The sequence below is a fragment of the Schistocerca americana genome, chromosome 2 (assembly GCF_021461395.2).
Source record: "Schistocerca americana isolate TAMUIC-IGC-003095 chromosome 2, iqSchAmer2.1, whole genome shotgun sequence".
In the NCBI taxonomy this organism is placed as follows: Eukaryota; Metazoa; Arthropoda; class Insecta; order Orthoptera; family Acrididae; genus Schistocerca; species Schistocerca americana.
The window spans coordinates 340,423,853-340,450,350 of record NC_060120.1 but is presented as its reverse complement, the minus strand read 5'-3'; the positions used below and the strand labels follow the sequence as shown (position 1 = coordinate 340,450,350).

At 43.5% G+C, this 26,498-nt stretch overlaps 1 protein-coding gene across 2 annotated transcripts in view; it reads right to left on the bottom strand.

Moving 5' to 3' along the window:
• Positions 1–3,480: 3,480 nt before the first annotated feature.
• Positions 3,481–26,498, bottom strand: part of LOC124593679 (probable multidrug resistance-associated protein lethal(2)03659) — a 283,510-nt gene continuing 260,492 nt past the window's right edge. For both annotated transcript variants that reach the window (XM_047131975.1, XM_047131976.1), the window contains 2 exons: positions 11,335–11,445; positions 3,481–3,581 (listed from right to left, as the gene is read on the bottom strand). In XM_047131975.1, coding sequence (XP_046987931.1) covers positions 3,546–3,581; positions 11,335–11,445 — 147 coding nt within the window. In that variant the 3' untranslated portion in view covers positions 3,481–3,545. The remainder of the gene's footprint in view (positions 3,582–11,334; positions 11,446–26,498) is intronic.

Below are 26,498 nucleotides of genomic sequence, written 5' to 3'. Positions count from 1 at the left end.
ATCCACAGCTAAGGCATTTACCACAGCCTGGATATTGTGTTTCAATTGTCCGGATACTATCACTACGGACCAAGGATGCCAATTTGAGTCACCACTTTGTTTGGCTCTTTGTAATCGCTGCAGCATTTCTCATCATTGAACAACAGCATACCACTGTCAAAGCGACAGCTTAGCACACAAATGGCACCATGCAATGAAGACAGTTCTCATGTGCCACAGAGGCACATGGACTGAAGTTCTCCCATGGGTACTCCTTGGCATATACTTAGAGTGTAAAGAAGATCTAACAGCCTCACTTGCAGACATACTCCACGGCGAGACCCTAATGCTGCCAGTTGAATTTTTATTACCAGAACCCATCCCTGACACCATGGATCTACTGACAATCATACAGTGTGTCAAGAATCATATACACAATTCATTTGTACCTCCTCTGGTGTGACATACATCACCCAAACCATTCATACATAAGAAACTCATGAATTCCATACACGTCATGCTCTGTGATGATACATTATGAACAGCTTTACAACCTCCATAAAATGGCCTGTACCAAGTTGTTAAATGAGGAACCCATACCTTTGACATTGATATCAACAGAAGCACCACAACAGTCTCAACAACAGACTGGAGCCGCTGTGGACACTTGTCACTGAAGATGACACAAATATCCTACAGAATTATGATGACCCAGAAGTCTCATGTATCTGTAAATCATGGCAGTCCCAACCAGAAACAACCATGATGAATGTACAAGCTCTCATTCAAATGAAACTGCAGCCAAGTTAGTCAACAATGACTTATGCACTGAAGCAAAGCATCCCACCCCACAAAGTATGACCACAATTGTTACCAGTCTTCTTCGGACCTTCTGTCAACAGTGGATTTTGCACCAGCATTTCACACCTCTCACTTATGGGCAAACTGACAATCAGTGTGCCCACTAATATCTCAAATGACATGGTTATCCCAGACATGCATCCTGGTGACTCCACGACAACTGAAATTTAACCCAGAGATCAACAGTTGGAGAGCTAACACCAGCCATGCTCACTTTTCGTAACTACACTGTCCTCTACAATTTGCATCATATCAGATGTATGCCATCTCTATGCTCCAACAAGTACAACTGGTCAACATTTCGCATGCATCAGACAATGAACTTCAACCATGCACTCACATGCTCCTTACTCCTGGAGGGCACAATATGTGGAGACATCCCAGACCAGCACTACAGAGTGGGGATGCGGAACCTCTGCGACCAAGACACCAGTTCAGACTGAGTGATTGTATTCTCATGTGTCAAATAAATGTTTATATATACACACACTAATAATGTTCATATATCATTTTCATGTCACCTGTTACTACACAGATCTGTACTTCCACAAGGGGCTGCGACTTATAATGTCGCCTATCCTACTTGTGGAATAGAAAATAAGGAGGATTTCATATTTAGTAGTGTTGTCATGTTTTGTCAAGCACACAAGCGCAGACAGAAGATTCAGTTAATCGTATAAAGAGTAAGTATTATTTTAAATGGAGCAAATTATTATTCCGACTGGAAAATATTATCATAGGGTGTCCCACAATACTCCATATTAGGTCCATTTCTAATTCTGTTTGACATGAATGATGTACCAGGAAATATCACCTCCCCATCAGTTTTGTTTGCAGCTGATATTTCAGGCTGCAGAAAAAATTCATGATTCATTGATCAGTATTATCAGTAGCCTAGAAATTTAGTTTCAGCTACATAAGTTCAATCTGAACAAATCAAAATCACTGTGCAGTTCAGACCCAAACAGTAGAAATGTGGCCAGATTATGATTATTTACAGCAACCATCATTTTTAGAAGAAACTGACTCAGTCAGGTTCTTAGGACTGAGATCGGAAAAAAATTGTGCTTGCATACACACACACATTGAGTAGTTCATGGACAAATTAAGCAGCTTTGCATTTGTAGTGGAAATATTATCAACTGCAACTGATAAGTGCACAGGAAAATTAAGGTATCTAAGTTATTTTGAACTTATTATTAGTTATGGTATTGTTATTTGGAGAAACTCAGCTAACATTGTTTGGACACTAAAAATACAGAAAAACATTGTTCAGAATATGAGTACTGTGTGTCAGAAAGAATCATGGCATCCATCATTTACATATCTACAATTACTGACACTCTCATTCATATATATTTATGAAATTATTATCTCTTGTACACCAGACAAGAATTATTTGAGTAAAATTATTCTATTCACTCATAAGTACAACACAAGAAACAATATTTTACGCTTCCCACACAATGACTGTATTGATAATTTGGGCTCGACATAAGCTATTACATATCCCACTAAGTATATATATCTGTTTATAGAAATATATCTAAAAAGAAAGATGATGAAACTTACCAAACAAAAGCGCTGGCAGGTCGATAGACACACAAACAAACACAAACATACACACAAAATTCTAGCTTTCGCAACCAATGGTTGTCCTTTTTTCCCCCTAAGGTAAGTCTTTCCGCTCCCGGGATTGGAATGACTCCTTACCCTCTCCCTTAAAACCCATATCCTTTTGTCTTTCCTTCTCCTTCCCTCTTTCCTGACGAGGCAACCATTGGTTGCGAAAGCTAGAATTTTGTGTGTATGTTTGTGTTTGTTTGTGTGTCTATCGACCTGCCAGCGCTTTTGTTTGGTAAGTTTCATCATCTTTCTTTTTAGATATATTTTTCCCACGTGGAATGTTTCCCTCTATTATATTCATATGTTTATAGAAATATCATTTTAGTATTGCATTGTTCTTTATTAATGTAAAACTTTTTGTAACTATAGTCCAAATTTCTGAGATTTCTTCTGTAAGCAAACCAAATGGTCTACAAATGTGTGTCATGAGATGAATAAATTGCAATTCACGTTTCAGTTATTATTATATACTCGTAACAAAAAACTTACATTTACAGTCGTCTGTAACCCATCCCTTCAGCCAGTTTCCAAATCACTGTAATATGAAGGTTTAATTCTTACATGTGGGAAAAAGTTGATGATTGCAAAATAGTAGAAATTTAGATTTAAGTTTTTTTAAATTTATTTTTTATAAATAACTTTCACAATGTGATATTCATATATAATACTCTGTATGCAAAACACATATACTGTTAATAACAACTTAGTGGAAGAATCAGACTGTTTTCTTTGTTAATATCTAACCGTTAATTTTCTATCACATCTGAATGTGTGAATTAGAAACTTTGGTAGATATGATTCTCAGGAGTTTTATTTATGTGTTAGGTCTCTCTTTTATACAAACACAATCATATAATTTACTTCTTACAACAGCAATGACATACTGCACTATACAATTCTCAAAATAAAATGGAATGAAATAAATAAGGTGATACACATCATGAACAATGAGGCTTTCTTAATAGTTTTTGAAGACTCTTTTCAATGCCATCATATCTTCCTTGTTCTGTTTCCCATTAAGGCTTTTATTTATTTGCTAATGAGCATATGAAGTCTCACATTTCTTCATTAATTAGTCTTCAAGATGATTTTTTATGCATTCTGTTCCTGTAAGACTGAAGAAAACAAAAAAATCAATTGTCTATATGAGTAGAAAGTGTATGACACCACAATTGCATACATAAAATAAAAATAATTTAAAATTATGCACTTATATTACATTAGTAGAATGGTCAGTGTTTGTCTTTTATTTTATATTTCTCATCACATTTTGTTTTAAACTGATTTTAAACTATAATAACTATGATCTTAGATTAGGGTTTTAATAATATTTAGAAACTTGTTTCTGTATGAAGAAAGTATGTGGTTCACTGCTACAGTGTGCACAGCTAGCATTTTAATGTCTCCCGTTTCTCTTATACCCGTGTATATGACAGAAATAATAGCATGAATGTATTAATGTTTCAATAGTGTGTTGGGACGGAGATGGGAACTTACCGGTACCCTTCAATATATCCTCTCTTCCCGTTACCCATCTGGCCTCAACCTCCGCTAATTTCAAGTTGCCACCCCTTGTACAAGCAGGTCTGCTTGTGTCTGTGTATGTGCGGATGGATATGTGTGTGTGTGTGTGCGAGTGTATACCTGTTTCTTTTTCCCCCTAAGGTAAGTCTTTCCGCTCCCGGGATTGGAATGACTCCTTACCCTCTACCTTAACCCACATCCTTTCATCTTTCCCTCTCCTTTCCTGATGAAGCAACCATTGGTTGTGAAAGCTAGAATTTTCTGTGTATGTATGTGTTTGTTTGTTTTTCTATCGACCTGCCAGCGTTTTCTTATGGTAAGTCACATCATCTTCGTTAAGGAAGTCGTATCCCTACTGCAGAGCCACATTCAGAGTCTGATCCAGTCCCGGGAAGTATCCTGTCACAAGTGGGGGGCACTTTTGGGGTTCTTCTGTGAGAGGTTCTGGGTTTGAGGGGACGAGGAAGTGGCTCTGGTTATTTGCTTCTGTACCAGGTCAGGAGGGTAGTTGCAGGATATGAAAGTTGTTTTCAGGATGTTGGTGTAATGGTTCAGGGATTCAGGACTGGTGCAGATTCGTTTGCCATGAAGGCCTAGGCTGTAGGGAAGGGACCGTTTGATATGGAATGGGTGGCAGCTGTCATAATGGAGGTACTGTTGCTTGTTGGTGGGTTTGATGTGGACGGATGTGTGAAGCTGGCCATTGGACAGATGGAGGTCCACGTCAAGGAAAGTGGTATGGGATTTGGAGTAGGACCAGGTGAATCTGATGGATCCAAAGGAGTTGAGGTTGGAGAGGAAATTCTGGAGTTCTTCTTCACTGTGAGTCCAGATCATGAAGATGTCATCAATAAATCTGTACCAAACTTTGAGTTGGCGGGCCTGGGTAACCAAGAAGGCTTCCTCTAAGCGACCCATGAATAGGTTGGCGTACGAGGGGGCCATCCTGGTACCCATGGGTGTTCCCTTTAATTGTTAGTATGTCTGGCCTTCAAAAGTGAAGAAGTTGTGGGTCAGGATGAAGCTGGCTAAGGTAATGAGGAAAGAGGTTTTAGGTAGGGTGGCAGGTGATCGGCGTGAAAGGAAGTGCTCCATCGCAGCAAGGCCCTGGACGTGCGGAATATTTGTGTATAAGGAAGTGGCATCAATGGTTACAAGGATGGTTTCCAGGGGTAATAGATTGGGTAAGGATTCCAGGCGTTAGAGAAAGTGATTGGCGTCTTTGATGAAAGATGGGAGACTGCATGTAATGGGTTGAAGGTGTTGATCTACGTAGGCAGAGATACGTTCTGTGGGGGCTTGGTAACCAGCTACAATGGGGTGGCTGGGATGATTGGGTTTGTGAATTTTAGGAAGAAGGTAGAAGGTAGGTGTGTGGGGGGTCGGTGGGGTCTGGAGGTTGATGGAGTCAGGTGAAAGGTTTTGTAGGGGGCCTAAGGTTCTGAGGATTCCTTGAAGCTCCGCCTGGACATCAGGAATGGGATTACCTTGGCAAACTTTGTATGTGGTGTTGTCTGAAAGCTGACGCAGCCCCTCAGCCACATACTCCCGACGATCAAGTACCACGGTCGTGGAACCCTTGTCCGCCGGAAGAATGACGATGGATCGGTCAGCCTTCAGATCACGGATAGCTTGGGCTTCAGCAGTGGTGATGTTGGGAGTAGGATTTAGGTTTTTTAAGAAGGATTGAGAAGCAAGGCTGGAAGTCAGAAATTCCTGGAAGGTTTGGAGAGGGTGATTTTGAGGAAGAGGAGGAGGAGGTGGGTCCCGCTGTGACGAAGGACGGAACTGTTCCACGCAGGGTTCAATTTGGATAGTCTCTTGGAGAGTTGGATCATTAGGAGTAGGATTAGGATCATTTTTCTTCATGGCAAAGTGATATTTCCAGCAGAGACTACGAGTGTAGGACAGTAAATCTTTGACGAGGGCTGTTTGGTTGAATCTGGGAGTGGGGCTGAAGGTGAGGCCTTTGGATAGGACAGAGGTTTGGGATTGGGAGAGAGGTTTGGAGGAAAGGTTAACTACTGAATTGGGGTGTTGTGGTTTCAGATTGCGTTGATTAGAATTTTGAGGTTTTGGAGGGATGGAGCTGGAAGTGGGAGATTGAGTAGATGGGAGAGACTGGGTCTGTGTGCAATGACAGGAGGTTGAGGTTTGCTGGAAAGATTGTGAAGGGTGAGTGAGTTGCCTTTCCGGAGGTGGGAAACCAGGAGATTGGATAATTTTTTGAGGTGGAGGGTGGCATGCTGTTCTAATTTGCGGTTGGCCTGTAGGACGATGCTTCGAACAGCCGGTGTGGATGCGGGAGAGGAAAGATTGAGGATAGGAGTTGACAGATGTGTTCACTGGCTGAGTTGATGTGTAGGTGAAGGATTAGGTGGGTGAGGGCAATGGATTGTTCAGTTTGGAACTGGTATAGGGACTGATGGAAAGAAGGGTTGCAGCCAGAGATGGGAACTTTAAGTGTGAGGCCTTTCCTGTGGTGAACTTGGGTTGGTAGACAATGATGTGCATAAAGGTTAGGTAGTTGTGTTGCCGCCAAAACACGTTAAAGGGTGGAGAAATTCGGGAAAATTTCGAAAAAACTACGTGTAAATGTATTAAAAGGAGTGGTTTTGTGGACCTCCTCTTCCTCAAAATCACCCTCTCCAAACTTTCCAGGAATTTCTGACTTCCAGCCTTGCTTCTCAATCCTTCTTAAAAAACCTTAATCCTACTCCCAACATCACCACTGCTGAAGCCCATGCTACTCGTGATCTGAAGGCTGACCGATCCATTGTCATTCTTCTGGCGGACAAGGGTTCCACGACCGTGGTACTTGATCGTCGGGAGTATGTGGCTGAGGGGCTGCGTCAGCTTTCAGACAACACCACATACAAAGTTTGCCAAGGTAATCCCATTCCTGATGTCCAGGCGGAGCTTCAAGGAATCCTCAGAACCTTAGGCCCCCTACAAAACCTTTCACCTGACTCCATCAACCTCCTGACCCCACCGACACCCCGCACACCTACCTTATACCTTCTTCCTAAAATTCACAAATCCAATCATCCTGGCCGCCCCATTGTAGCTGGTTACCAAGCCCCCACAGAACGTATCTCTGCCTACGTAGATCAACATCTTCAACGCATTACATGCAGTCTCCCATCCTTCATCAAAGACACCAACCACTTTCTCAAACACCTGGAATCCTTACCCAATCTATTACCCCCGGAAACCATCCTTGTAACCATTGATGCCACTTCCTTATACACAAATATTCCGCACGTCCAGGGCCTCACTGCGATGGAGCACTTCCTTTCACGCCGATCGCCTGCCACCCTACCTAAAACCTCTTTCCTCATTACCTTAGCCAGCTTCATCCTGACCCACAACTTCTTCACTTTTGAAGGCCAGACATACCAACAATTAAAGGGAACAGACATGGGTACCAGGATGGCCCCCTCGTATGCCAACCTATTCATGGGTCGCTTAGAGGAAGCCTTCTTGGTTACCCAGGCCTGCCAACCCAAGGTTTGGTACAGATTTATTGATGACATCTTCTTGATCTGGACTCACAGTGAAGAAGAACTCCAGAATTTCCTCTCCAACCTCAACTCCTTTGGTTCCATCAGATTCACCTGTCCTACTCCAAATCCCATGCCACTTTCCTTGACGTTGACCTCCATCTGTCCAATGGCCAGCTTCACACGTCCGTCCACATCAAACCCACCAACAAGCAACAGTACCTCCATTATGACAGCTGCCACCCATTCCACATCAAACGGTCCCTTCCCTACAGCCTAGGTCTTCGTGGCAAATGAATCTGCTCCAGTCCGGAATCCCTAAACCATTACACCAACAACCTGAAAACAGCATTCACGTCCTGCAACTATCCTCCCGACCTGGTACAGAAACAAATAACCAGAGCCACTTCCTCGTCCCCTCAAACCCAGAACCTCCCACAGAAGAACCACAAAAGTGCCCCACTTGTGACAGGATACTTTCCGGGACTGGATCAGACTCTGAATGTGGCTCTCCAGCAGGGATACGACTTCCTCAAATCCTGCCCTGAAATGAGATCCACCCTTCATGAAATCCTCCCCACTCCATCAAGAGTGTCTTTCCGCCGTCCACCTAACCTTCGTAACCTCTTAGTTCATCCCTAGGAAATCCCCAAACCACCTTCCTTACCCTCTGGCTCCTACCCTTGTAACTGCCCCCCGGAGTAAAACCTGTCCAATGCACCCTCCCACCACCACCTACTCCAGTCCTGTAACCCGGAAGGTGTACACGATCAAAGGCAGAGCCACGTGTGAAAGCACCCACGTGATTTACCAACTGACCTGCCTACACTGAGAAGCTTTCTATGTGGGAATGACCAGCAACAAACTGTCCATTCGCATGAATGGACACAGGCAGACAGTGTTTGTTGGTAATGAGGATCACCCTGTGGCTAAACATGCCTTGGTGCACGGCCAGCACATCTTGGCACAGTGTTACACCATCCGGGTTATCTGGATACTTCCCACTAACACCAACCTGTCAGAACTCCAGAGATGGGAACTTGCTCTTCAGTATATCCTCTCTTCTCGTTATCCGCCAGGCCTCAACCTCCGCTAATTTCAAGTTGCCGCCGCTCATACCTCACCTGTCTTTCAACAACATCTTTGCCTCTGTACATCCACCTCGACTGACATCTCTGCCCAAACTCTTTGCCTTTACAAATGTCTGCTTGTGTCTGTGTATGTGCGGATAGATATGTGTGTGTGTGCGAGTGTATACCTGTCCTTTTTTCCCCCTAATGTAAGTCTTTCTGCTCCCGGGATTGGAATGAATCCTTACCCTCTCCCTTAAAACCCACATCCTTTCATCTTTCCCTCTCCTTCCCTCTTTCCTGACGAAGCAACCATTGGTTGCGAAAGCTAGAATTTTGTGTGTATGTATGTGTTTGTTTGTGTTTCTATCGACCTGCCAGCACTTTCGTATGGTAAGTCACATCATCTTTGTTTTTAAATATATATATTTCTGCAAGCAACTCCTTGAGGAATAGCCAGCTAATCTCTACCCTGGTAAAGGAAGCCTCTGAATTGTCAAATTATTTAAGTGGTGCTCCGATATACCAATAATTTCAGAGTCAACATCTATGAGCAGTTCACTAACTTTAATATCTCTTATATTCTAATGAAATATGCCAATTCCTCCTCTACTTGGAAACATGGCATCCTCTGAAGGTGATTCCTTAGTTAGAGGGACTTCCTTTAAGCAGGCATACCTAGCAGCTGACTTCAATCTAAAAAAGGTGCAGCTCTAACACCAACTACTACAGGAATTTTTCCATTAGTGATCCCACCACCTTCCAATACAATGTCAGCTATAAGCTTTGCCAGCCTTCCCTTCCCAAACCCATTGAGATGCAGGCCATGCCTAGTGAAACTCGATCTACTGATAGACTCGACTGGCACCACTGCAGTATGACACATGCCGTCTGCCATCAGTGCCCTCTCCAGCCCCATTTTAATGCACCTAACAGCCATTAAGACGAGGCCAATCATTATGCTGAAACAGTTGCAAAAAATGCACATTAGTGCCACCAGTTTGAATAGCTATCTTTACCAGGTCACCACCTACATCATATTCTCCATCCCTATCGACACTGTTCCCTGTTCCACCCACTATCACTACCTGATCCTCCTTCATAAAATTCCTACATAACTTCCCTATGCTGTCAGTCACCTGAGCCAACCCTGCACTAGGCTTCACAATGCTGATGACCTGGTACTCACTCCCCAACACTTCTATTCGTGAGGACGACGGTTCATTCCCGCGTCCGGCCATCCTGATTTAGGTTTTCCGTGATTTCCCTAAATTGCTCCAGGCAAATGCTGGGATGGTTCCTCTGAAAGGGCACGGCCGACTTCCTTCCCTGTCCTTCCCTAATCCGATGAGACCGATGACCTTGCTGTTTGGTCTCTTCCCCCAAAAAACCAACCAACCAACCCAACACTTCTTGCAACTGTTGGCCCACACATCTACCGTGTGAACTACCTAGCAGCAGAACCTTCTTCTTTCTGTTAGACTTTGTAACTGACTTAGGGCTCCTATCTGCTGAGGACTGCTCGTGTTGTCTTCACTTACAGCTACAAGAGGCTCCTCTCCACTCATCTCTGACAGTTGGTCAAATCTATTGCTTATACTCAAAGTACAGAAGTCTGAATACCTCCTCCTCATAGCTGCATTCTTGCCAACTGCCAGTTCCCATTCCCCAGCACCCTTCACCCCCACAGCCTGTCTAGTTCCTCCTTTGTGTATTGCAACTGCACGTGAAGGGCACAGATCTTACTCTCCTGCTCCTCTATCAACTTATTTCTACTACAGATTCTGCATTCCCATGAGAGGATCTCACTAGAATACCCACTGGCTTCCCCACAGCATTCCCCCCCAATGAAAATACTTTGAACAAATCGCACACCGTAACCCACTTCTCACAAACCTACAACAGAGCCCACACTTCTCACTCGTTGTACAATTTCACAATTACTGGAAATAACTAAACATCTACATTACCTAGGTTCAGTTTCACCAATAGAACTATTTATAGAACTAATAATAGCGGTCTCTAAATTATCTTTCTACTAAGAAAGCAACAATTTTTGTTAAACTACTAAACCACAAAACTAACATTACATCATCAGCAATCAACACATCTACTTACTAGCAAAATGTAAAATATACTAAGAATGTGAATGTTTACATACTGACTAAGAGAAAGAAATATTAAAATGTAATTCACACTGCATTCAGCATTCAGATACAGTATGAACATGGTGAACAATTTATATGTTCAGATACAATCAGAGAATCTAGTAAAGTTCATATTACATACAGACAACTTGTATAACCACTGAGGTACATGTTTCACAGTTCTAAAGTTGTACTGATACCCAAGCTACCAACTTTTTTTATTGGTTTTTGCATACTGAATTCAGGAAAGAATAAGACTTGTTTGGATAATTATTTCATTTTGATAACTCGATATAATGGCATGAAACAAACTACAACATATGAGAGACCGTGGTCAGCTGATAATGTTGATAGTTGTATACTTTGTACTTAACAATAAGGAGTGTTAATGATTTGCTTCTCAATCACCATTTTGTATTGCCACTTGACGTAAAACCACAGTGTGCAATTGAAATGTCAAAAGAAAGACATTTAAGGATAACCTAAAGCTGAAGGAATGTCTAAGAGTCAAAGACACTCTTTAATTTCAGCTTAAGCCTGAGTTGTGGCCTGTATATTTTTCATATATATTACTTTTCAATTTTCAGATTAAATTTTTGAGTTAACAGCTTTTTAATAACTTACTTCTTCTGCTATGATCTTCAGCTCTTCTGACACAACCTTGCCTGTTTGTTCAACCATACTGTGGAATATACCGTTCTTGTCACTGAGCAGGACATGTGGATGGTCAAATTCCTGAAATTAGATTCAGTAGTATGTATCACTGACAGAAACAGTACAAAAAGCGAATATTTGTTGTTTGAATCAGTGAGTTGTGACAGTATAAGACACAATATTTCCTTGTAAATAAAGAGTACGATATAATACTTATGAAATATGACATGAAGATCACTGGTTTTTTCTCATACTGCACAAATATTTTACAAGACTTTCATTTGTCACAACACACTGATTCCACTAACATGAGTTATACAGACTGGTCAGAAAATGTCTGAAACACTTGTAGTGATGTTGTAGCAAAAGTTGTGCTGAGACATAAATGTTAAGAAAACAATTTGATACGCTGTGCCATTACTGGGTTACATAGCTTAGAAGCTAGCCAATCAGGTCGTTTCACGCTCAGATTCAAACAGCCTGGAAGGGGCGGTGTTGCCAAACGTATTCTCCATGTGGTTTGCTCAAACCGAACAAGAGAGCAATACAAATACAAATACAGGAAAATATTCACCTGTAGCAGGGATCGAACCCAGGACCAATGGGTCAGCAATTCCGTGCAGTACCATCTATGCTATGACAACATCCGACTCCAATCGTCTCGGTCTGTGTAGTGAACCTTTATCTGCTTGTCATTCGATCACTGTCGGGAATCGTATGTATGCAGTCGATCTTTGCCGGAAGACTTAGCTGCGAAGGTACACGGAAGCAGGTGTGACAGAACAACAATGGAGGTAGGCTTGACACACACATAGTGATAACATGGTATGATATCGGTGCTGCTTCGAGGAATACGCCAATATGCATTTAGCATATGGCGCTGCGGGTCAAAATGGACCGGAGGCTCGCAACATTTAGAACGCAAGATGTCCCAACCGCGTTATTCTGTGTGCAAATACCTTCATAGCAGTTGATAGATGGTTAAGGGAGACCGGAAGTTTTGCTGTAACAAATGTTGACACTGGACAAGAACACTATGTACAGAACGTTCAATTAGAAGAAAACGTTCTCGATACAGTTGCTGGAACACCTAGTACCAGCTCGAGGGCCATTGGTAATGCTTTGGGGGTAAGTAAAGTTATTCCGAAGTTCTTAATGTATGCCTGCAAACCACACATGGTAAAATTTATCCATTTGTTTGTCGCTATAGGTTTCGCACGCTGTAGTATTGGACATCCTACATGACGAAGACCTATTTCCGTACCACCTACAGAAGGTACACGATGTTGGTTGGTTGGTTGGTTTGGGGGATTAAAGGGACCAGACTGCTACGGTCATCGGTCCCTTTTTCCAAATACAAAGAACACCCACAGAGAATAAAAACGAGGAACAGAAGAGAGCACAGACGAGACAGAACAAGAGAAACTGAGACAAAGACAAGACAAAACGAACTAAAACCACACAGAGTGTGACGGTGGTTGGCCGACCATAGAAATAAAAAAGGAAAAGCCAACCACTTAGAAACACATTAAAAAATCAATTTAAAATCATAGGCCAAAGGCCAGAAGCAACACAAAACAATAAAATAAAACAGAAACACTCAGAGTAAATGATAAAATCCCCCTGCCCGAATAAAACGTAAAACTAAGTCAGCCATAGTGGAGTCGTTTGTTGAAAGGGCAGGGAGCGTAGCAGGCAGCGCAAATGTCTGCCTGACCACAGCTAAAAGGGGGCAGGCTATCAAAATGTGGGCCACTGTCAAAGCCGTCCCACTGTGACATAGAGGAGGGTCCTCCCGGCGCAGTAAATAACTGTGTGTCAGCCGGGAGTGGCCAATGCGGAGCCGGCAAAGAACTACTGAGTCCCTGCGAGTGGTTCGCAGGGATGACCGCCACACAGCCGTCGTCTCCTTGACAGCACGGAGTTTATTGCGCATTGTCAGTTCGCGCCATTCATCGTCCCATAGCGCCAAGATTTTGCGGCGGAAGACTGCCCGCAAATCAGTCTCTGGGAGGCCAACGTCCAGAGATGGCTTACTGGTGGCCTCTTTCGCCAGGCGGTCAACATGTTCGTTACCCGGGATACCGACATGACCGGGGGTCCACACAAAGACCACAGAGCGACCGCAACGGGCAAGAGTATGCAGAGACTCCTGGATAGCCATCACCAAACGAGAACGAGGGAAACACTGGTCGAGAGCTCGTAAACTGCTCAGGGAATCGCTACAGATAATGAAGGACTCACCTGAGCAGGAGCGGATATACTCTAGGGCACGAATGATGGCGACCAGTTCAGCAGTGTAAACGCTGCAGCCATCCTGCAAGGAACGTTGTTCGGAACGGTCCCCTAGAGTGAGCGCATACCCGACACGACCAGCAACCATCGAACCGTCAGTGTAAACAATACCAGAGCCCTGATACGTGGCCAGGATGGAATAAAAGCGGCGGCGGAAGGCCTCTGGAGGGACTGAGTCCTTCGGGCCCTGTGCCAAGTCGAGCCGAAGGCAAGGGCGAGGAACACACCATGGGGGTGTATGCAAAGTAGCCCGGAAAGGAGGTGGAACAGTGAAAACCTGAAGCCCAGAGAGAAGCTCTTTGACGCGGACTGCTATTGTACAACCAGACCGGGGCCGACGTTCTGGCAGACGGACGACGGATTGCGGGAACAGGAGACGATAGTTTGGATGCCCGGGCGAGCTTAGAACATGGGCAGCATATGCGGCCAGCAAACGTTGGCATCGGAACCGCAGTGGAGGTACACCTGCCTCCACTAGTACGCTGTCCACAGGGCTGGTGCGGAAAGCACCAGTGGCAAGGCGTATCCCGCTGTGGAGAATTGGGTCCAGCACCCGTAACGCAGATGGGGATGCTGAGCCATAAGCCAGGCTCCCATAATCCAGACTGGACTGGATTAACGCCTGGTAGAGTCGCAACAGGGTAGAGCGGTCGGCGCCCCAGCGGGTGTGGCTCAAGCATCTCAGAGCGTTTAGATGCCGCCAACACGTCTGTTTAAGCTGCCGGATATGAGGCAGCCAAGACAACCGGGCATCGAAAACCACCCCCAAAAACCTGTGGGTCTCCACCACAGCAAGGAGTTCGTTGGCAAGATAAAGCCACGGCTCAGGATGGACTGTTTGGCGCCAGCAGAAATGCATAACGCGGGTGTTGGCTGCCGAAAACTGAAACCCATGCGCTACAGCCCGAGACTGCGCCTTGCGGATAGCACCCTGTAGCTGACGTTCAACAGCTACAATGCCAGTAGAGCTGTAGTAAAGGCAGAAGTCGTCAGCATACAGGGAAGCGGAGACAGAATTTCCCACGGCCGCAGCAAGCCTGTTAATGGCTATTCAAAACAGACAGACACTTAAAACAGAGCCCTGTGGCACACCGTTCTCCTGGACGTGGGAGGAACTATACGAGGCCGCGACTTGCACGTGGAAGGTACGACACGACAGAAAATTGCAGATAAAAATCGGCAGAGGACCCCGAAGACCCCATCCATGAAGCGTAGAAAGGATGTGATGACGCCACGTCGTATCGTACGCCTTCCGCATGTCAAAAAAGACAGCGACCAGGTGCTGACGGCGGGCAAAGGCAGTACGGATGGCCGACTCCAGGCTCACCAGATTGTCGGTGGCGGAGCGGCCTTTACGGAACCCACCCTGAGACGGAGCCAGAAGGCCCCGAGACTCCAGTACCCAATGCAAGCGCCGGCTCACCTTCCGTTCAAGCCACTTGCAAAGAACGTTGGTGAGGCTAATGGGACGGTAGCTGTCCACCTCCAGAGGGGTCTTTCCAGGTTTCAAAACGGGGATGACAATGCCTTCCCGCCATTGCGACGGAAACTCCCCCTCGACCCAAAGACGGTTGTAAAGATCGAGAAGGCGCCGCTGGCAGTCCACTGAAAGGTGTTTCAGCATCTGACAGTGGATGCCATCTGGCCCAGGAGCGGTATCAGGGCAAGCAGCTAGGGCACTGTGAAATTCCCACTCACTGAATGGAGCATTGTAAGATTCCGGGTGGTTGGTGCGAAACGAAAGGCTCCGACGTTCCATCCGCTCTTTAATGGAGCGGAAGGCCTGGGGGTAATTCGCAGAAGCGGAACTCATAGCAAAATGCTCTGCTAAGCGATTTGCAATGACGTCGGAGTCAGTACAAACTGCTCCATTCAGTGAGAGCGCAGGGACACTGACAGGTGGCCGATAGCCGTGGACGTGTCGAATCTTGGCCCAGACCTGCGATGGAGAGACATGGAGGCCAATGGTGGACACATACCGCTCCCAGCACTCCTTCTTGCCTTGGCGGATAAGGAGGCAGGCCCGCACACGCAGCCGTTTGAAGGCGATAAGGTGGTCTAAGGAGGGATGTCGCCTGTGAAGCTGGAGCGCCCGCCGGCGATCTTTAATCGCTTCAGCGATCTCAGGCGACCACCAAGGCACAGCCTTCCGCCGAGGGGACCCAGAAGAACGGGGAATGGCAGATTCGGCGGCAGTAACGATGGCAGTGGTGACCGATTGAACCACCGCATCAATGTCATCAGTAGAGAGAGGCTCAAAAGCGGCAGTGGAGGAGAACAAGTCCCAGTCAGCCTTATTCATAGCCCATCTGCTAGGGCGCCCAGAAGAGTGACGCTGTGGTAGTGACAAAAAGAGCGGAAAGTGGTCACTACCACACAGGTTGTCATGCACACTCCATTGGACAGACGGTAAGAGGCTAGGGCTACAGATGGAAAGGTCAATGGCGGAGTAGGTGCCATGCGCCACACTGAAGTGTGTGAAGGCACCATCATTTAACAGCGAGAGATCGAGCTGCGACAATAAATGCTCAACGATGGTGCCTCGACCCGTTGCCACTGACCCACCCCACAGAGGGTTATGGGCGTTGAAGTCTCCCAATAGCAAGAAAGGTGGCGGCAATTGGGCTACCAGTGCAGCCAGGACATGCTGCGAAACCTCACCATCCGGTGGAAGGTAAAGACTGCAAATGGTAACAGCCTGTGGCGTCCACACCGGAACAGCGACAGCCTCTAAAGGTGTTTGGAGAGGGACAGACTCGCTGTGCAGAGCGTGAAGGACATATATGCAGACGCCACCAGACACCCTTTCATTAGCCGCCCGGTTCTTATAATAACCCCGATAGCCACAGAGGGCGGGGGTTCGCATTTCCGGAAACCAAGTTTCCTGCAGAGCAATGCAAAGGAAAGGATGAAGGCTGATAAGCTAGCGGAGCTCAGCTAGATGGTGGAAGAAACCGCTGCAGTTCCACTGGAGGATGGTATGGTCCATGGCGGAGAAAGGCGTGACGGGACTGGGAAGGCAGATTACGCCACTGGGTCACTTGCTGCCTCCAATTGAGCACCCGTGCTAGTGCTATCCATGGCGTCTGAGGGACCGGCGAGATCGAGGTCCTCAGCGGATGCCAGGATCTCCACCTCGTCCTCAGACGCAGAGCTGGAAGGTGGCGGTGGGGTGGCTGCCACCGTGAGTTCCTTGGGCTTAGAGCTCTTCTTCTTTGATTTCTCACGCTGCTCCTTGGGTTTAACTGGCTGGGAGGGCTTCACCGATTCAGTCTCCGGGACTGAGGAGGATCGTGAAGCCCGTCGACCAGCTGATTGTGGGCACTTACGCCACTGTCGGTCGTCAGCCTTCCCACTGGCGGAAACCTGGGAAGGGAGGGCCCCAAGGGACCTCTTGCGAGCGTGAGAAGCCGAAGAAGTTGGACACTTCTCCGGCTTAGAAGCAGGGACGGACGTCCCTGATGGGGGGGATGGTGTTGCCCCTGAGGTAGGTGGCGCAGGAGCAACCCGGTGGGTAGAGCCCCCCCACTGGCAAGGGGGCAGGAGGAGTTGTACCACTCAGCGATCCGGCCGGAAGTCGCGAAACTGATGGGGCGAGCACAGGTGCTGTAGCAGTGGCGTGGGATGATGTCATTCTCACGGGATGTAATCGGTCGTATTTCCTTTTGGCCTCGGTATAAGTCAGTCGGTCCAGGGTCTTATATTCCATGATTTTGCGTTCTTTCTGGAAGATTCTGCAGTCTGGCGAGCAAGGTGAATGGTGCTCCCCGCAGTTGACACAGATGGGAGGCGGGGCACATGGAGTATCGGGATGAGACGGGCGTCTGCAATCTCGACATGTAAGGCTGGAAGTGCAGCGGGAAGACATATGGCCGAACTTCCAGCACTTGAAGCACCGCATCGGGGGAGGAATATAGGGCCTGACGTCACATCGGTAGACCATCACCTTGACCTTTTCCGGTAACGTATCACCCTCGAAGGCCAAGATGAAGGCACCGGTAGCTATCTGATTTTCCTTCGGACCCCGATGAACGCGCCGGACGAAATGTACACCACTGCGCTCTAAGTTGGCGCGCAGCTCGTCATCAGACTGCAAAAGAAGGTCCTTATGGTAAATAACTCCCTGGACCATATTTAAACTCTTATGCGGTGTGATCGTAACAGCAACATCCCCCAACTTGTCACAAGCAAGTAACCGTCGTGACTGGGCAGAGGATGCCGTTTGGATCAGGATCGATCCAGAGCGCATTTTTGACAAGCCCTCCACCTCCCCAAACTTGTCCTCTAAATGCTCGACGAAGAACTGAGGCTTTGTGGAGAGAAAAGACTCCCCATCAGCTCTCGTACAAACTAAGAATCGGGGCGAATAATTGCTACTGCCATCCTGAGATTTACGTTCCTGCCACGGCGTGGCCAGAGAGGGGAACATTTTCGGATTGTACTTTTCAGCATTAAATTGAGCCCGAGAACGCTTAGAGACTGCTGGCGGCTGGCCGCCAGCGAGAGATGATGTATCACGCTTCATTGCGGGTCATCCGCCCTGATGCCACCTACTCCGACCAAGGGCCCTCCCCACGGGTGCCACCCAGCCGCAGCAATAGCCACCTGGCAGGACGGCCATTGCCGGGAGTCCCGATGCCCCAAGGAGATGGGCATCTACTCCTTGGCATACGTGGGGAGTTAACGGCGCAGGCATCAGTAGAGCGATCCCTGTGTTGTCAGGGGGCTACAACCAAGAGGGTACATGGCGGCCCCACCACAACGGGCTGGCTACCGTGCTGGATCTTAGGTGCAAAACTGTCCAAGGTCGTCGTCACAGTTAAAAGAAACACTGCAGATTGCAGCGTGGGAATCGCACCCAGTGAGGTATCCTCGCCCAAGAGATGGAAAACGAGCGGGACCCCAGTGCAACGACGAAAAAGCCGACTAAAGGTCTCAACGCACGACGGATGCAATGCACCATGTAAGGCACCCTTCCCCAATTGGCTCGCTCTTCGGAATAATTTAGAAAGATGGAGGTCAAACCCGAGAGGGGACCATCACATAAGGCCGAAACATTTGAGACTCCTTTTAGTCGCCTCTTACGACAGGCAGGAATACCGCGGGCCTATTCTTATCCCCGAACCCGCAGGGGGGTACACGATGTGGTGGAAGGGGACTATCCCTCTCGTTACCAATATTCTGTGTGGTATTTAAATAAATGTAACGAATATCCGCATTTCAAAAGGATGGTGTTGTGGACTGACGAGGCATGTTTCATCAGAGAAGGACCATTCAACTCCTGAAACAGCCACATTTGGACGGACGCAAACCCGCATGGTACTTACGTTAAATCATATCAGCAGATCACATTTGGGCAGGTATCGTGGGCGACTGTTTGGTGGGCTCCATCCTACTCCCCCCCCCCCCGCCCCCCCCCCCTTTAAATGGACTGACTTATTTAGCATTCCATGAAAATGTCCTTCCGCTGTATGTAGAAAACGTTCCACTGGCGGCCTGGCAGGGAATGTGATTCCAACATGATGGCACAACGCCGCACTTTGCTGCTGCAGTACATGAGCATTTAGATGCGTTGTATCCGCGAAGGTGGATTGACTGAGGTGGTCGAGTTCCCTGGCCAGCTTGTTCACCAGATCTGACGCCATTAGATTTTTATCTGTGGGGGTATGTGAAACAAATCGTCTACGCAATCCCGGTAGTCACAATTGAAGAGCTTCTTGCGATGATAATTTTAGCCTTTGATGAAATCAGGGAAACCTTTGATTTCGGAAAGCTTGTGGACTCCATGACACAGCGTTGCAATGCATGCCGTCAGGTTGGAGGAGGACACTTTGAGCAGCTACTGTGAAGATTTATTGTTACGTTTTGCTCCTGGAAATTATGTTGTTACATTAAAGACCTAACAAAACATCAGTTGTATTCCTTTATTTTTCATCATTATTTTCCCTTTATTTGTTACATGTGTGGCTATTAACTATGTATGAGTTTTACTGCTTTTCTATAATTATGTCCAAACAGTTACATATTGTTAGACCTTTGTCCACTGCAATCATAAGCAATTATTGAACGTTATGGATGCTGTAGCTGTTGGAATAAATGTATGCACTTGTGCCCATCGCCAATGGGTTTTATGTAAATGAAAGTTGTACAAATCCTTTACTAACATGAAATTCATACATAAACATTCAAACAACAACAAATTGGTTAAATAAAAATAAAATAATGATCCTGCTGAGGGTTGAACCCGGGACCTTGCATTTCTCATATCTAGCCTTCTACCCCCAGACCATGCCGCCCGATAAGGCAATGGCCTTTAATACATAGCTTTATAGCCATATGCTTACAACATGAAACATACATTTGGCAACACTGCCCCTCACAGGCTGTTTGAATCTGAGCGCGAAACGACCTGATTGGCTAGCTTCTAAGCTACATATTTCGGAAACGGCGCAACGTATCGCATTTTTTTCTTAACATGTATGTCTCAGTACAACCTGCCCTACAACATCACGACAAGCATTTCGGACATTTTCTGACAACCCTGTATAATGAACTTCTTAACATGCAGAGGTGTATTAGTGAGTATAAGAAACTTAACAAATATCACACTGTTTATTGTAGCTGCTTAAGTTGCCTCTACTTCAGGAAATGCTCAAAGAATGGCTTTCTATTAAAAAGAATATTTCGAAATGAAACTACAAGCAAAAAGTAAAATTTAAAGAAAAAATCAATTTTTCAAATGTCAGTAGCTTCACAAAGGCACACAAGAAATCTTATATGAAATCCTTTGTGAATAACAATTATTAAAACAATATCTGAAGTATTTTAATTAGGACAATCCTGGTGAAATAAAAACAATGGAATAAGTACAGACAATCACTCACACCATAATGGAGGCATTAGGCAGTAGACAGGAATATAAACAAAGACTGAAAGATGGTAGCTTAGTTTACTATTTTATACAAGACAAGTTCACCATACCACAGGTTCAAAGTGTCTGATAATACTCCCTATTATACATCAATGAAAATTAACAATAAAATTAAGAACAAACATAGACAATCCCGTAAATTAAGCATAAAAATTATTTAAAACTCCAATGTTATTACTGTATAGAAGAATAAGTGACTGGTAAGTACTCACAAGCAAAATTGTACTTACTGATGAACAGATGTAATTATTCTAATGTAGTTCTTGATTTATTATGAATGTATTTATTAGTACACAAGGTATTTAAGCTGATATTAGTGTGGACCCTAAAAGATGTAGATAGGCCTATTTTGTGAAGTAGTATAGTATACACTAGTATAGTATAGTATATACTACTATAAAATGTTGTTAAAAATTTGTAAACAAAGGATATACACGTACCAGAAACTCAGCGATTTTTTGTCTTTGGGTCTCATAAAGAATCTGTACAGTGTGTGAACTTTTCTTTGCATCTTTATTACTATATCCTGCTGTATGTACCTGGCATTCAAGTGTTGTGTGTGTAAATGTGTTAAAAATTCTGAAAACTGGGTACCTACTTGGGCCTGCAAGGAGAGTGGTTAGCAGATGGTTCTATTTTTCTGCATCAAGAAGCCTATGCCATGAAGGTTCTATGATGTGTCAGGATAGAGGATGTTAACTCTGTAATAGTACCTGCAGATAATTTTCATCATCAGATGTGTGCTGACATGCATAAGAATGGACAAAAGGATGTGTCCATTGTTCCATATAAGCAAGCTGTGGGTAGTATGATATATCTGTCATTAGTCAACAGTGCCAGTCAGCATCTTGAGAAACCAATGAAAATACAACACTGGGGAAAGGATCCTAAAATATTTTCAGGGCACTATGGACTTTATTTTCCTACAAAACAAGAAGATCACCTTCAGACCTACAGCAATGCAGACTATGCTGGTGATGTGGAAACTAGGAAATCCGCTACTGGTATGTTGTTAAGGCTTAGTGAACCCACTACTACATGGGGTTAAAAAAAAAACAGAGAATGGCAGCATTTTTTGCAACTGATGTTGGATACAATGCACAAGAGTCATACAGTGAGAGAAAATGTTTTTCATCTGAAAAGAAAGGTGCATTGGTCATTGGCGGCCTTAAACTCTGTCACTGTTTTTTCATCAGTCGAAATCAACATGCAGCTAGGCATTCATTTAAAAAATAAGTCTGTTTTATTATTATTATATTTTATTATTATTATTATCTGAATTATTTATTTATTACTCTCCTATTATTTTAATATTATGAAAGCTAAAATGTTGCTTGAAGTAATCAAACCAACCTGAGCTGGCCAAGAAAGGTGTTGGATCGACTTCTTCCTTTTGTTAAATTGGCATACAAGGTCTTGGCTTTAGCTTGGATAGCTGCTTCAGGCAGAGCCATGCACCATTGGTTATGATGCCCACTCCACTGGCTTAGCATTTTTTCCATTCTTTCCATCATTTTTCCAGCAAAATTTACTCATTTCAGTCACACTTAAGTTAAATGAAGATAGTGCAGTTTTTCAAATTGATCCCGTATGTCATAAATAGTTCTCACAGTGGATTCAGTAAGTACCAAAGCACACTGAATGTGTAGTGATACAAAACTTCTAACTTTGTTTCTACTGAACATGACCTCCTTACACAAATCTTTCTTTTGACATGGACACCTTCTCTCCTTTACCCAATGTTTTAAATACAGACCCTGTCAAGTGCTCTACTGACTTGAAATGATGATTCAAGTCTCAACAAACACAACAGAAGGTGCATGGTGAGAAATGCTGATGTATTAGTGCTTCCACATACTGTTAACAGAATGCAACACTGGAGTTAAAACTAAACTCATGTATATGAAAGAATGTGGATAATGAATGTGCATATAATGGGGTCTATCTGTATGTATCTATAATGGGTAATAAAGCAAATATGTATCCTATTCTCCAACATTTCTTTCAAATATACCCAATACTTTAACTGAGTTTAAGCTAAAATACTGTGTGCATCAGGTTTGAAAATTTTATGCTAATCTACAAACTGAGCTTTTAATCTCCAACTGTGCAAATATAGGTACAGTTTCCTAGCCAGGTATAAGACATTATTCAGTCAGAATATTATGATACAGGCATACTGTGGGAATGAGAAAGTCTAAGTCACATGAAGGGGATGCGACAAGTGTTGTTGATATTGAGAAATAATGAGGTCAACTCCACATGGGGAAAATTGGAAAAACTGCTAATGAGGGCAGAAAGTTGTAGCATCAAAACTGAAAATAAGAATCACGTAAATTGCAAGGCTTATCAGAAGCCCACATCCTGCCATTGTGAGCATCCAGTAAAGGTGATTCTCATCTCTGTCTCATCCCAGAATGTGCCCACCGGATGTGTGCACATGTCGTAGAGTGTAGCAGATGGCAACCTGTGGCAGATATGGCAGTATAGTACTGTGACAGAAAAACACAGAGAGCACACCGTGCAAATGCTCATAGGTATACCATCACTGACTGAATAACGTTCTCAATTAAGAGGCATGGGCACATCATGGTTGAGATAGCTGATTAGATGAATCATCTTTCAGTAACACTGAGTTACAGTTCTCTTGTATTTCACATGGTCTAAAAATATATTCTCTGATTTTTACTACAAAGTGAGAATGATGAAATAATTTTTCTCTTATATGGAAGACTACTGTAAATTTGTATCAAGCTATTTAAAGTGGAATTTGTAGAAATTGATGTCTTTACTGACTGGACACAGAATTCTTCTTTTATCATCTTCTTTGATATTAAAGTTTTTACTTACGTCATTTAAATTATTTCAAGCATATTTACAACTTTCTAGTATATATAGCCCTTTACAGTGGAGCAGGAAGACTGATGACTTTTCAAAGAGGGATTTGCAAAAATCTGTTGCCAAGAATATTGCATTGCTCTTACACTTTTTTTCTAAGTTAAGAAAATGACTAAACTAGGTGACATATTATCGCAAAATGGGTAGAGTAGGCAATTCAGACAGAATGAAAGTTGTTAAAACAAAAAGTAACTTCTAGAGCAAGAAGAAGAAAATAACAAGAGGGATTGTTAAATGTCCAAGGAAAACATAAATGTTAACAGTGATGGTAAATGCAAATATAGTACTGAGAATATTCTCTGATAAATTCCACAGAGAGCAAAATGAAGTCATGCAGGCATGAATGTTAAACTGAAGTAAAATAAAAATGGGATAGGGTGTCAATTATTTGAGATGAACACATTACCCTTAACAACAAATAAAACTGAGACATATCAGTGATTGTGAGTTTATTACTATTTCTAGCAGATGACTTGGAAGTTTCAAAATCATTAGGGAACTAAAAAATAAAGACACAGATTGGATTGGACAGAAAATCAGCAGACATGTTTAAATATCCTGTTAAATATCTTACAAAGCCTCTGACATGTTGATAAATCTAGTAATGAAAGAAAGAGTACTACCAAAATGCCTAAGGAGAAGCAATGTAGTAACAATATTTCAAGGAGAGGATAAAGGCTACCCAAGAAACAACAGAAGCATAACTATTTATTACACCTGTTCAGTCTAAAATCGCAGAAACAGTCATGAAGGACAGAATGATAAATTTCACACTAAAAGTTGGACAGACTTCTGCCATGGGCAAAACCACATTAACAAAATCTACTCAAATATAAATTCAAATATATTTTGCTGAGTAGTGAAACTTAACTCAGATCATATTTTAGTCATCTTCTGACATCCAGAGTGTAAAAAAAGCTATTTGTGTCTTACTTCTTGTGCTGTGTATTATGGAGAGGAGCAGCAGGAGGAATGGCATTCCGGCCTGAGATGCTACAGCTGGCGGTCATGTGCATGAGGAGTACTTGCTTGTTCATGTGAATGGTATGTGTCTGACTTTTGCTGATGAAGACTGTGGCCAAAAGCTTTTTGTAAGTGTCTTTTAATTGTTCCTGTCTGCAACTTAACATATCTTCTTTATGGTAAGTAGCAATCTGTCTTTTCCTACTTTGTTGATATTCCTACCTGGAATTTCCATTGTTTGATTTAACTAAAACAAAAGATGTTTATGTACACTTTATTATTTTTTATGCATATAATATAAAAGATGCTTCTATGAGTTTAATAAACTCATTTCAGATTAGAAGAAGAAAGATTAAAAATGGTGGTGGACCACATCATCTAATAAATACAACAAACACATGAGAAGTGAAGCATTTAGCAACTGTTAGAACTGAATCCACAATTTGCTCTTCATAGCAGAAGGCTTGGGTATAGGCTAGACTTCTTTAACACTTATAACAATGAAGCAAGTATATTTTGTGAATAAACACCCACTGACTGCCTATATTTTGGTTTTTATATTTTACTTCTGATAAATATCAGGAATGAATCTGAGGTCTAATCTATCTGCATTTTGATTTTTAGATTTCATTTTCAACATGTATCAGATATAAAATCTAAAAACTGAAATACAGAAGGTTGACAAACTTTTATTCATAAAACATATAACTTCTATTCTCTCTATGGGCTGCATGAAAGCATTATGGATTCCTTGAAAAATTTTACAAAGTATTTCATTTTTTGCATCTCTATTCCTATACTCCTAGCGTGATGTGTCCCACAAACTTCTAATTTCTTTAAATTTCTCCAGAAATGGAGTCACTAAAGTTTTGTCTGTTTTGCACTCTCTCATGAATGATAGAACAGCAATTAATCCAATAAGCAGTGACAAAAGATGAACTTTTCTCAGGTGGTTGGCAAGACAGTGCTACACGCGAAAGAATTTGTTGGGTGAGTAATGGAGATCAGCTGTCAGGTGGTCATACTTGACTGGCATCATAACAAGAAAAGATGGTTGGTCGGTTGGCCAAAGCGTCTACATACATCCAATATGTCAGTTGGTCGAAAGATGCATGCGTAGGGGCTTCAAGTGGTATTTTGTCTTTGGTTTTGTACACCGTAAAGAAATATTTCTGTACCAAATATCATGCTGTAACGTAAGCACGTAAAGGTTGTTATAGTTGTAGAGGTACTTCCATTATAAAACATATTTAAGATTCTTAATGATACAAAAGTAAAAAAGTAGTGTGATGTATCTAGTCACATTGTAAATTCTGTACATTTGTCCTAAACAATGTGAAAATATTATGCCCATACACAGGGTGTTTCAAAATGAATATATGTGTTTAAAAGCGTTGTGGTATTTATTTCATTTAATTTATAATTATAAATAATACATCAAATGAAAGAGCAACTCAAATAGTTTCGTTTGTATACCACTGTGCAAATGGAATACTATGGAGCCAACAAGTGAGTGGAGGACATGTTGAGCAATTGAGAGAGATTTTCATGAGTAGCCCCAAGATATCAGTTTGTTAGGCTAGTCGTCGTGAACTAGCAGTTCTAGTGAGGTATGTATGGAGGCTTTTAAGGAGATACTTTCTACAATGTTCTTATCATTTGCAGTTTTTACAGACTTTACACCCTACAGAACATGATTTACCTGCAAATTTTGCAAACTAAATGTTACTGCATGACGATGAAGATCTTCAGTGATGAATCGACATTTCACCTAAGTGAAAATGTCACCACACATAATGTGCACATCTGGGGGTCACCAAGTCACCACGGGATGGTACAGATGCAGTGAGACTCTTCTAAATTAAATGTTTTATCTGTCATATCCTGGCGGAAAGTTTATCAGTGAAGCACCTGTAACTGGTTTTCTTATCTTCATGTGTTAGTACAATAGCTCTTTTCTCAACTGGAAGAAGGTGACATACAGAACTTTACTTGGCAGCAAGATGGTGTGCCACCTGCCTGTCATAACTCAGTATGCAGTTGGTTA